General features: G+C 39.8%; 1 gene segment (V, D, J or C); it reads left to right on the forward strand.

Annotated features, from left to right (window-relative positions):
* LOC114202228 (T cell receptor gamma constant 2-like) overlaps window positions 1-9,140 on the forward strand; it is a 49,892-nt gene extending 40,752 nt beyond the window's left edge. The window contains 4 exon segments of the C gene segment in view: window positions 641-973; window positions 2,647-2,772; window positions 6,823-6,870; window positions 8,533-9,140. Of these exon segments, the coding sequence occupies window positions 641-973; window positions 2,647-2,772; window positions 6,823-6,870; window positions 8,533-8,675 (650 nt within the window).
* Window positions 9,141-12,230: the final 3,090 nt, after the last annotated feature.

Below are 12,230 nucleotides of genomic sequence, written 5' to 3' on the forward strand. Positions count from 1 at the left end.
CAGCATTAAACATTGCCCTACTCAAAATCATGCAGTAGTTCAGATGTGAGAACGAGATGTTCTATAGAATCAGAAATCAAGGAGAAGAATTCCAGTATCAGAAATAGGCATGGGATCCTTATTTGTAAATAAAAGGTCAACTTGATCGATTCCCACTCAAACAAGTGAGTGTGTATTGTTTAAAAAAATTCCATGATTTGATCCAGGGCTTTTCACTTAATACCTGTGACTTTAGGCAAGTTACATAACCTCTAGACCCTCTTTTCCCAAGGAAATTAAGAAAATAAGCACCTCATAACCTTCTGTGGATGAAAAGCCACAGTAAACACTAATTCTATAGCAAATTTCTTCCCTTTTATTATGTGCTGGGTGTTTCCAAACCACACAATGTTTGTGTTTCTCTAATATGTTTTTTTAAGATTTTATTTATTTATTTGACAGAGAAAGAGAGCACAAGTAGGCAGCGAGGCAGGCAGAGAGAGAGGGAGAAGCCGGCTCCCTGCTGAGCAGGGAGACTGATTCACGGCTCTATCCCAGGACCCTGGAATCTTGACCTGATTCGAAGGCAGATGCTTAACTGACTGAGCCACCCAGGCACCCTCCAATTATGGTTTTATTGTTATTCCATTTTCTCCAACAGATACAAGTCCTGATGAAGACATTTCCCCTAAGCCCACAATTTTTCTTCCTTCAGTTGCTGAAATAAAAATCCATAAGGCTGGAACATACCTTTGTCTTCTTGAGGATTTTTTCCCTGACATTATCGAGATAGATTGGCAAGAAAAGGATGGCAAAACAATTCTGAAATCCCAGCAGGGAGACACTATGAAGAAGACTAAGGACACATACATGAAATTCAGCTGGCTGACTGTGACTGAAGCGTCAATGGATAAAGAACACAAATGTATCGTCAACCACGAAAGTGATAAAACAAAGGTTCATCAAGAGATTCTTTTTCCTTCAATAAACAAAGGTATGTGCATATAAACACGAATATAACCTCCCAGAACCCTTTGTTTCAAAGGGAACACCTTACCTTTTCTGCCAAGTATTAATGAAAACAAGCAAATAGAAAATTTTCACTAATGTTGTTGCCTTTAATGAAAGCATAAATGTCCTGCTATTTCCCCACAGAATTAAACTAGTATGGGTTTTGAGGGCACCTGGGTGGCTCACTTGGTTGTGCATGACTCCTCATTCAATTCAGGTCATGATCTCAGGGTCCTGAGATCAAGCCCAGTGTCAGGCCCAATGCTCAGCATGGCTGCTTGAGGTTCTCTCCCTCTATCCCTTCTCCCTGTGCTCTCTATCTCTTGAAATAAATAATAAATCTTTTTTAAAAAAACAGGATGACCTATGGAACATACAGAGAAAAAAAGAAAGACAAATTCAGTTAGCCTTTCTCACCTCAGTTTCATCATCCAAAATATTAATGTCACAGTGAGGTTTTTTATAGTCATTTCATAGATTAAATGAAACAATATACATGAAAGCACCTAGCAACTTCACATACAAGAAATTCTCAGAGGATCCAATTTTGATGGTTTTACTTGATCAGGAAATGAGAACAATTATATATCTTTCAAGAATGTTTTTCTGAACATCACAATCCTTCTCACTTCAATCTTGCTCTACTCAAAGTATGACCCACAAACAATGAGTTATAGGGGGAAAATGCTGTTCATTTGATGGAGCTGAATCATAGCTCAACCAGAATAGTAATTAGGCTACTGAGGTCTTAGTATGGTCTTGAGTTTTTTCAGGCTTGAATTTTACATATCAGCAAAAGGTGAAGTTTAGTAAGTAAAGACTGGGTGAGGCTAGCATGTATAAAGGTTCTTTGATTCTATACAATGAATGTATTTCTTACCTTTGGTAAATCTGTTCAGCAAACATTGCAGTCCTATTTTGTGCCAGGCCTGGTAGGCATGCAGGATGAACTACTGTCCCAAGGAGGATCACTACAGTAGAGAGAATACACTTTTCCTAATCACTCAGTGTCACTCATGATTCAGGCATAATTCAGTGTGTATATAGACATATTTAGATAGCGTGGGCAGATGGCTAAAGTGCCCTGGCCCTGCTGTGATCGAATAACTCACTAGACTCAGAAATCAAGTCCTGCCATTAACATCACACACCAAGGCCCCAGAGGGCCCATAAGAAGGAACCAGTTTGTACTTTTCTCTGTGGTTCACAAGCACTTTTTAAGCAGTGGGGAACAAACACATAAAACGTGTGAAGACCTTTCTATATACAAGTCAGTCTTTGTGTTCTTAGAATGCTGAAAAAAACCCACTTAGTTTAAGGCTCAAGTCACTAAACCAAGACTTAATCCCTAACATGAGGGCAATTTAACACCCCAAAAGAGTAACCTTTAGCCAGTCAACATGGGAATTTCCTGGTCAGCACCATGAAACACCCCTTCCCTTCCCTTCCAGAGGGTGACCTTGCCTAAAACGATGGATTCTTTGAATTTTCTTTTTTTCTGCTCCCTCTCAATTGTTAAAACCTTTTCCTTTCCTGTAGTCCTTTTGAGCTCCCCTCTACTTGCTAGATGGGTTGCTGTGTGATTCATTAATTGACTGATTAATAGTGCCATTAGATCTTTAACATTTACTTAGTTGAATTTTTGTTCCTTAACAGATTTGATGGCAGAGATGGAATCCAAAGTGGACTCCCAGGGACATTCAGAGACAGAACAAAACACAGAGGTGGTAACTGTGAACCCTTTGAGTTCACAATCCTTCTCACCTGCTCCAGGGGCTGTGGGTGAGTTCTTCTTGGTTCTAAGCTCCATTCTCTTTGTGTTCAAACTCCTAATCTAACTGACTTTGCTTTGCAGGGCAAGCCAGCTTGGGCTGCCAGAGTGTTATGCTAGCATGTTTTTCTGGAGCTCTGTTGAGCTGGTATATTTGCCCAGAGTCTAACTGAACTGGCAGAAGGGTTGGCTCACAACCAAGCCCCTAACCTTTCAGATCAAGTTCCCCAGGTGGAAACCTCAGTAAGTTTTCAGGAGAATTGTTGGTGGTGCACACAGAGTCTTCCTGTGGTCAGAACTCAGTAACATCTCTTACTGTCCTACACTAATGTACACATAATTTTAGTCTTCAGTGTAGATAAAGGATACTGCCAACAGAGGAACAGGAAGGTGGAAAAAGCCACAGAAATTGGTGGGCATGAGTCAAGCATTTAGAGGTTGTAAGAGCATTTGCTACCTCAAGCATTTGCTACCTCAAGAAAACTCCCTTGACTGTATGGGTTGGTCAGGAAATGGGTTGGATCAGCACTAGGTACCCATCAACCTCAAGAAAACTTCTGTGCAAGGAACTACACTGTAAAATACAAAATTCTCAATACCAGACCCACATCCGTTTTAGGTATTTGTTTGGCTCTGAGAAGCTCAAATTCTTTTTTTTTTTTATGAATGCCGGAAAAATAGCATACTATTTTTATTTTTATTTTTTTTTAATTTTTAAAATTTTTAAAATTTTATTATGTTATGTTAGTCACCATACACTACATCATTAGTTTTTGATGCGGTGATCCATGATCCATTGTTTTTGTATAACACCCAGTGCCCAAATTCTTCACTAATGGTATCCTTAAATTCTAAAGAGATTAGCTCACCATTCTCTGAAATACCTGTTTTTTTCTTTTTTTTTTAATTTTTAAATATTATTTATTATTTTTTCTGATATATCTGTTTATTTTTCACCTAAGAACTACAGTTCCAGATTAAAGATATGTAGCAAAATTGCAAAATCTTTATTTTTAAAGATTTTATTTTATTTATTTGAGAGAGAGATAACGAGTTGGGGGGCAGAGGAAGAAGGAAAAGCAGACTTCCCACTGAGCTGGGAACCTGATGCAGGACTGGATCCCAGCACCCCAGGATCAGGACCTTAGCTGAGGCAGATGCTTAACTGACTGAGCTACCCAGGTGAGCCCAAAGTTGCAAAATCTTAAAAGCTTCTTTTGTGTCTTGAGGAACCGGCTTGGTAACCATCACGTTGGAGATCCCAAACCATCAATGTCTAGGTCCATAGTCCTGGAAAAACTGTTTACTCTCCAGAGGCTTCATGCCTCCTCCCTCTGGACTCTTTGAACATCTGCAGTTGGATTTCGTTCCACTGCCACTTAGTGTGGGTTGTCAATATTCCCTTGTCATTGTGTGTATATTTTCTGCCTTTCCCTGATGCCCGCACTGTGGTAAAGACACTGTTAAAAAATGGGTTTCCCCCTTGGGGCACACTTTCTGTGGTCTCCAATGACCAGGGCACCTACTTCACTGGGCAAATCATAGGAGCCTTTAGGAAAATCTTGCAACTTTCCTGGAATTGTCTCAGTGTACAACCTTCTGCTCATCCTTTGTGTTGCCTGTTAGTCTGACCAGCTAGTGTAAGTCTCCAATGTCTGATGCTCAAGCCTGTCATCACCAGGTTATGGAAGCCTTCCTAGTTCACAATTAAAAGGATTCTCTCAGTCACAGGTTGCAGCCTGGTGATTAGGTATTTTAGACACAACATTGGAGGAAGACAGCCCTCAACATCCCAGTAGATGAGGGACTTTACCAAGTGCTCCTGCTGTAAAACTAACCAGTGTGGAGGTTCCTCAAGAAATTAAAAATAGCACTACCCTATGACCCAGCAATTGCACTCCTGGGTATTTACCCCAAAGACACAGATGTAGTGAAAAGAAGGGCCATATGCACCCCAATGTTTATAGCAACAATGTCCACGATAGCCAAACTGTGGAAAGAGCCAAGATGCCCTTCAACAGATGAATGAATAAAGAAGATGTGGTCCGTATATACAATGGAATATTACTCAGCCATCAGAAAGGATGAATACCCAACTTTTACAACAACATGGTTGGGACTGGAGGAGATTATGCTAAGTGAAATAAGTCAAACAGAGAAAGTCAATTATCATATGGTTTCACTAATTTGTGGAACATAAGGAATAGCATGGAGGACATTAGGAGAAGGAAGAGAAAAGTGAAGAGGGGGGAATCAGAGGGGGAGATGAACCATGAGAGACTATGGACTCTGAGAAACAAACTGATGGTTTTAGAGGGGAGGGGGTGGGAGGATGGGTTAGCCCAGTGATGGGTATTAAGGAGAGCATGTATTGCATGGAGCACTGGGTGTTATACAAAAACAATGAATCATGGAACACTACATCAAAAACTAATGATGTAGTGTATGGTGACTAACATAACATAATACAATTAAATTAAATTAAAAAAAAGAAAACTAAAGGTTGAACCTTGTACACATCCCACAGCTACAGAAGTCTCCACCTGACACCTGGTCCTGCTCAGACATGGAGTTTCTGAATCAATTTGAGAGTAAGAAAAGTAGCTGACATCCAAACAGACTGCTTTCACCTAAACAGGGGTTCAAGACTTCATACTTCAACTAAATATGAAATCCTTTCTCCCTCTTTTCTTTTACTCTGGCAATAACCTATATTTCCCTGGTCATTGCCAAGGGGTCAACCTCTGGAATTTAGAGCAATATTTTATTTCAGGCTAGCAGAAAATCTAACCCTAGTCCTAATTTTTCTCAAGGTAAATAAGACCTCTCATTGATTGACTTCCCTAAAGATATATCCTAAGTTAGTAGGACTACCAAGAAGCCACCAGGATTCACTCCTTTGGCTGGCCCTACTTCCCTGGTTAGGGATAACTGGAAATGAGGGATTATCAAGACTTTCTCCTCCATTCTTAAAATTGTTGCAGAATCCCACCGAAAGCAATGGGTACCCAATAAAAATCCTTAGACTCCGACCAAAGCAGTTCTTGAAAGTAAGATAGCCCTTGATTATGACTCAGCTGAACATGGCTGGATCTGTGCTCTAGGCAGCACCATGTGCTATACTCAGATGAACACTACTGGGGAAGTTAAAACCCAATAAGATCAGATCAGGGTGCAAACCACTTGGCTTAACTGAGTGACTTCTTCGTCAGTGTTTTTCTTACTTATTTGACTTTAATTGCTTTGAGTCTTGGGACCATGGCATCAAATTGCACTCCAAATATGGGGAATTATCCTGTTTATTGGCATCAAAGCAATCTGTCTGGTGTTTTATGTTCCCTCAAAAGCTTGGCATGCAAATTCAAAGCCAGTAATCTCCAAGCAAATGATCTTTTTAAGACTGGAACGTCACAAAGAATGAAGAGAATGACCAACTCAAAAATTGTAAAACTGAAGTGGTAACCTGGGATCATCACGAAGGTTAAGCAAAAAGGTCAAGAGCTGTGAATATCACCTAGAGTAACAACAAAAACTGTGAGAACTTCAGAGCAGTTGCTGAGAGTGGTGTTAATGCCTTCAATTTTGATCCTATCTCTCAGTTAAGCTAAGAGTCTGATCAAAAGGCAGGGTTGTTTGAAAGGAAAACCACAGGCTCAAAATGTACTCATTTAGCTTAAGACCACAAGTCAGTAAGCCATGTCTTCATACCTACCCAAGTGCCATTTCAACACCCAGAACTGCAACCTTTAACCTGTGGACATGGGAATTTCCATGTCAGCACTAGGAACTTGCTGACTGAATCTACTGAATTACACAGAATCAGACCAACCATTTAGGGAATTGTGGGGCTCAATTAGTAATGGCTCACCTCTCTGTTGACTAATTGTTATCTATTTATCAACTATCTATCTATCTATCTATCTATCTATCTATCTATCTATCATCTATCATCATCTATCTAACTATCATCATCTATCTGTCATCTAACATCTATCCACAATCCAGACAATGTCAAAGAAGGATATGAACAATTGAATAATACATGTTCTCATTTCTTTTAGAGCTTGCTGTTATTAACTCCACAAAATATTCTCTGAATGATGAAAACAGTAAGTTTTTGTCTATGTTTGCCTTTATGTTATGCTATAGCATTTTTTCCACCTGATCAACATAACTTTTGAACTTCCCTGGTTTCAGGGAGAAACCTCAGAATAGCTGAATCTTGCAAAATAGATTGAGTGATATTTAAAGTCAATCCATCATTTCTCAGGAGTGTTCTTCACACAGTAAATGCAGGTTTGGGTGTGAGAAGACTATAATTAGGGATGCAGCGATGTGCTCTGAATTCTTTCAACACTGGACTTCATTCACTTCTATGACCTTTGTTTCTACTGGCTGAGGAAAACATGATATCAAGTTGCTTCTAGATATTTTTAAGTCCTTGTTCTTGCTGGTGGTTAATAACATGAGCTGACACAGAGCTTCTTGTACAGAAGGCATTGTGCTGCCCTGTAAGTGCGTTTGGTTTAATTCCTTTAAGAGTCACTGCCAAGTTTATTCCCATTTTACACATGAAGGCAATGAACAGAAATTATTTAAGTCTCCATGCTACACAGTGAGATCGATGGATTCATCCCAGACCATCTGAATCAAGAGTTCATATACTTCCTTAGTTTTTATCCTTCCTGAAATCCCAAAGCCAAGGCCCTGAGACAGGTGCACACAGGAGGGGATGTGAGTCCTGGGTTTCAAGTGTCACAGACTGGACTTAAACTCCATTCTTTTAATTATCAGTTGCATGAGTGTGGGTAAACTATTTACACTTTTTGAACCCACCAAAAATGACACAAATACCACCTAATTCAGTTATAGAAGATATTACATGGCATATGTAGAATGTCTAACATAGGTATCTCATTTAATTGCTTCATCATAAGTATTAGCTCCTGGCTCTTTCTCCCCATTTGAACAAAGGTAATGATGAAGAGCATTGGTTCTAGCCCTGCTGATCCACCCTCCATATTCAATATCAAGGGACTTCTTGACTCTAATCATCATCATCATCATCATCATCTTCATTATCATCTTAATCCCACTTTATAGTTTTGCTTAATCATTTTGAAGTTGTTGGTATTTATTGCACGTGGAGATGCAGAATTACAGAGCAGCTGCGAAAGTGTTCTTAAATGCTGTGTTGCAGGGATTGAAATCTGGATTATAGTACTTACTAGTTGCATGAAATTGGGCAAATGGCTTCTCTCTCCGTCCAGTTTATTTGTAAAATGGGAATGAAAATTATAATCTCATAGGTTATTGGAAAATTAAATAAGATTTAAGCTTTGCACACAAATTTCTCAAAATAAGTAACATTTAGTCTGTACTTAATGGATACTGCCTCTACTCTTACTTAGAGACACAGTGGGATTGAAGAAATGCCAAAAGATATTTATCACCAATGCCTTTTTTCCCATTGGATTCATTCATTATAAACACAACTTTACTTTTTAATACCTTGGAAATTCTAGGTGAATTTCACAGGTGTTTGACTTACTTGACCTGCAAACTGGGTTCTGAGTTGTCTCAGTGGTGGTAGTGGTGGTGGTGATGGTGGTGGTGGTGGTGATGGTGATGTAGGTGTTTACTATCCATTGTGCTGGTGTGAGACTGTCACTTCACCTAAGTCACCCGAAATGTATACTGTCACTTCTCTACCATTAATGAGTCCTAGCCCTTCAAAACAACACATGAAGTTAATAAAATGCTTCTTTTAGACACCCTGCGGCTGCAACTCATGAACACCTCTGCCTATTACACCTACCTCCTCCTCCTTGTGAAGAGCCTGGTCTACTCCACCATCATCGCCATCTGTCTGCTTGGGAGACCAGCATTCTATGGCAATGGAAAGAGTTCCTAACACATGGTGGCACCAAAGTCCCACTTTTTCCCATTGGCTATTGTCCCTAAAAGTGTCTGCTAGTGATCTAGTGTGGCTCCTTTCTGAGATTGGGTTATTTCAGTTCACACGTGTCTTTTTCTCTTGTGTCATTACTGAAGACTGGGTTTACAAACCGCTGGGCAAACAGAAACTTTCACTCTGCAACAAGAACAAATGTGGCCATCACTCTGGGGCCTGGACAGAGGGCCATCCACAGGGGCTTCAGCACCACCCTCTCATTATTGTTCACCAGCTCCTCAGCCACCCAGTCCCCACGCCCCTTGGTATAGCCACCATACAGGTTACATCTGTATCTCTTGGACTCTTTAACCAGATAACTGCCTCAAAGCCTTTTATTTTACATACCTGGAAGCCACCATCCTTGTTACCTGAAGTTTGTAGTGTTTTTCATAATAGGCACAATAAAAGCAATCAAAAGTCTAATTTGGCCTTTGTGTAGTTTATTTGGTGCAATTTAACGAGAGTTCAAGATAAGGGACAGCGTGACAACTGAGCCAACCTACTCAACATTGGTTGTAATAATGGTCAATTCCACATTTCTAATTCTTTCCATCAGATAATCTTTATGATGCCTTCTTTGGGGCACTGGCCCCAGGAGAGCCACAGCCAGTGAAGGTGCCCAGGTTATTTCTCCTTCAAAGGTCAGCAGATTCAGACTCATTTGGTTGAAGACGCTCTGGTGGTGACAGTACAACATGCCACATGACTGGCAGGTGTGCTAGGACCTATCCCAGCGTGTCATGGGCACCATGTTTCCTGATCACACAAGAACCCCATGAGAGCTGCACTAACACTGGAAAGGTAGGGTGGTGGAGGGGATAAGTGCTTGACTTTGAACCCCTAGTGCCTGGGCTTAAATTTTGGTTCTATAGTTCTTTGTGACATAATTTTCTCATTTGTCAGTTGGAGTTAGAGTGATCTGTCTCCTGGAGTTGTGTGGCTGAGACAATTTTATCGGGTACAATTAAAAGGATTATTCACCATGACCAAGTGGGATTTATTCCTGGAGTGCAGGTTGGTTCACCATCCGCAAATCAATCAATGTGATACAATATATTAATAAAAAAAAGAACAAAACCCATATGATCCTCTCAATAGATGCAGAAAAAGCATTTGACAAAGTACAGCATCCTTTCTTGATTAAAATTCTTCAGATTGTAGAGATAGAGGGTACATACCTCAATATCATAAAAGCCATCTATGAAAAACTCATAGCAAATATCATTCTCAATGGGGAAAAACTGAGAGCTTTTCCTCTAAGGTCAGGAACACGGCAGGAATGTCCACTCTCACCACTGCTATTCAATATAGTTTTAGAAGTCCTAGCCACAGCAATCAGAAAACAAAAAGAAATCAAAGGCATCCTAATTGGTAAAGAAGAAGTCAAACTCTCACTCTTTGCAGATGATATGATACTTTAGGTGGAAAATCCAAAAGCCTCCACCGCAAAACTGCTAGAACTCATACAAGAATTCAGTAAAGTGGCAGGCTATAAAATCAATGCACAGAAATCAGTGGTATCTCTACACCAACAACAAGACAGAAGAAAGAGAAATTAAGGAGTTGATCCCATTTATAATTGCACCCAAAACCATAAGATACCTAGGAACAAATCTAACCAAAGAGGCAAAGAATCTGTACTCAGAAAACTATAAAATACTCATGAAAGAAATTGAGGAAGACACAAAGAAATGGAAAAACTTTCCATGCTCATGGATTGGAAGAACAAATATTGTGAAAATGTCAATGCTACCTAGAGCAATCTCCACATTCAATGCAATCCCTATCAAAATACAATCCACTTTTTTCAAAGAAATGGAGCAAATAATCCTAAAATTTGTATGGAACCAGAAAAGACCCTCATAGCCAGAGGAATGTTGAAAAAGAAAAGCAAAGCTGGTGGCATCACAATTCCAGATTTCAAGCTCTATTACAAAGCTGTAATCATCAAGACAGTGTGGAACTGGCACAACAACAGATCAATGGCCCAGCAATGGACCCTCAACTCTATGGTCAACTAATCTTCACCAAAGTAGGAAAGAATGTCCAATGGAAAAAAGACAGTCTCTTCAACAAATGGTGTTGGGAAAATTGGACAGTCACATGTAGAAGAATGAAACTGGACCATTTCCTTACACCACACACAAAAATAGTCTCAAAATGGATGGAAGACCTGAATGTGAGACAGGAATCCATCAAAATCCTAGAGGAGAACACAGGCAGGAACCTCTTTGCCCTCAGCTGCAGCAACTTCTTCCTAGAAACATCACCAAGGGCAGGGGAAGCAAGGGCAAAAAGGAATTATTGGGACCTCATCAAAATAAAAAGCTTTTACACAGCAAAGGAAACAGTTGACAAAACCAAAAGACAACAGACAGAATGGGAGAAGATATTTGCAAATGACATATCAGATAAAAGGCTAGTATCCAAAATCTATAAAGAACTTATCAAACTCAACACCCAAAAAACAAATGATCCAATCAAGAAATGGTAGAAGACATGAACAGACATTTTTCCAGAGAAGACGTCCAAATGGCCAACAGACACATGAAAAGGTGCTCAACATCACTCGGCATCAGGGAAATCCAAATCAAACCCTCAATGAGATACCACCTCACACCACTGAGAATGGCTAAAATTAACAAGTCAGGAAATGACAGATGTTGGTGAGGATGTGGAGAAAGGGGAACCCCCCTTACACCGTTGGTGGGACTGCAAGCTGGTGCAGCCACTCTGGAAAACAGTGTGGAGGTTCCTCAAAATGTTGAAAATAGAGCTACCCTATGACCCAGCATTTGCACTATTGGGTATTTACCCCAAAGATACAAATGTAGGTATCTGAAGGAGTACATGGACCCTGAAGTTTATAGCAGCAATGTGCACAGTAGCCAAATTGTGGAAAGAGCCAAGATGTCCATCGACAGATGAATAGATAAAGAAGATGTGGTATATATATATATATATATATATAATGGAATATTATATATATATATATATATATATATATATATATATATATATATATATATATATGGAATATTATGCAGCCATCAAAAAAAACCCCCAAAATCTTGCCATTTGCAATGACATGGATGGAACTCGAGGGTATTATGCTAAGTGAAATAAGTCAATCAGAGAAAGACAAGTATCATATGATCTCACTGATATGAGGAATTCTTAATCTCAGGAAACAAACTGAGGGTTTCTGGAGTGATGGGAGTGGGAGAGATGGGGTGGCTGGGTGATAGACATTGGGGAGGGTATGTGCTATGGTGAGCACTGTGAATTATGTAAGACTGATGATTCACAGACCTGTACCTCTGAAACAAATAATACATTATATATTAAAATAAAAATAGAAGATAGTAGGAAGTGAAAAATGAGGGGGAGGAAATCGGAGGGGGAGAGGAACCATGAGAGACTATGGACTCTGAGAAACAAACTGAGGGTTTTAAAGGGGAGGAATGTGGGGGGATTGGTTAGTCTGGTGATGGGTATTAAGGAGGGCATGTA

Source organism: Eumetopias jubatus, unplaced genomic scaffold (assembly GCF_037043125.1).
Source record: "Eumetopias jubatus isolate StellerSeaLion01/CBP00866 unplaced genomic scaffold, mEumJub1_p1.0 scaffold_14, whole genome shotgun sequence".
Lineage (NCBI taxonomy): Eukaryota > Metazoa > Chordata > Mammalia > Carnivora > Otariidae > Eumetopias > Eumetopias jubatus.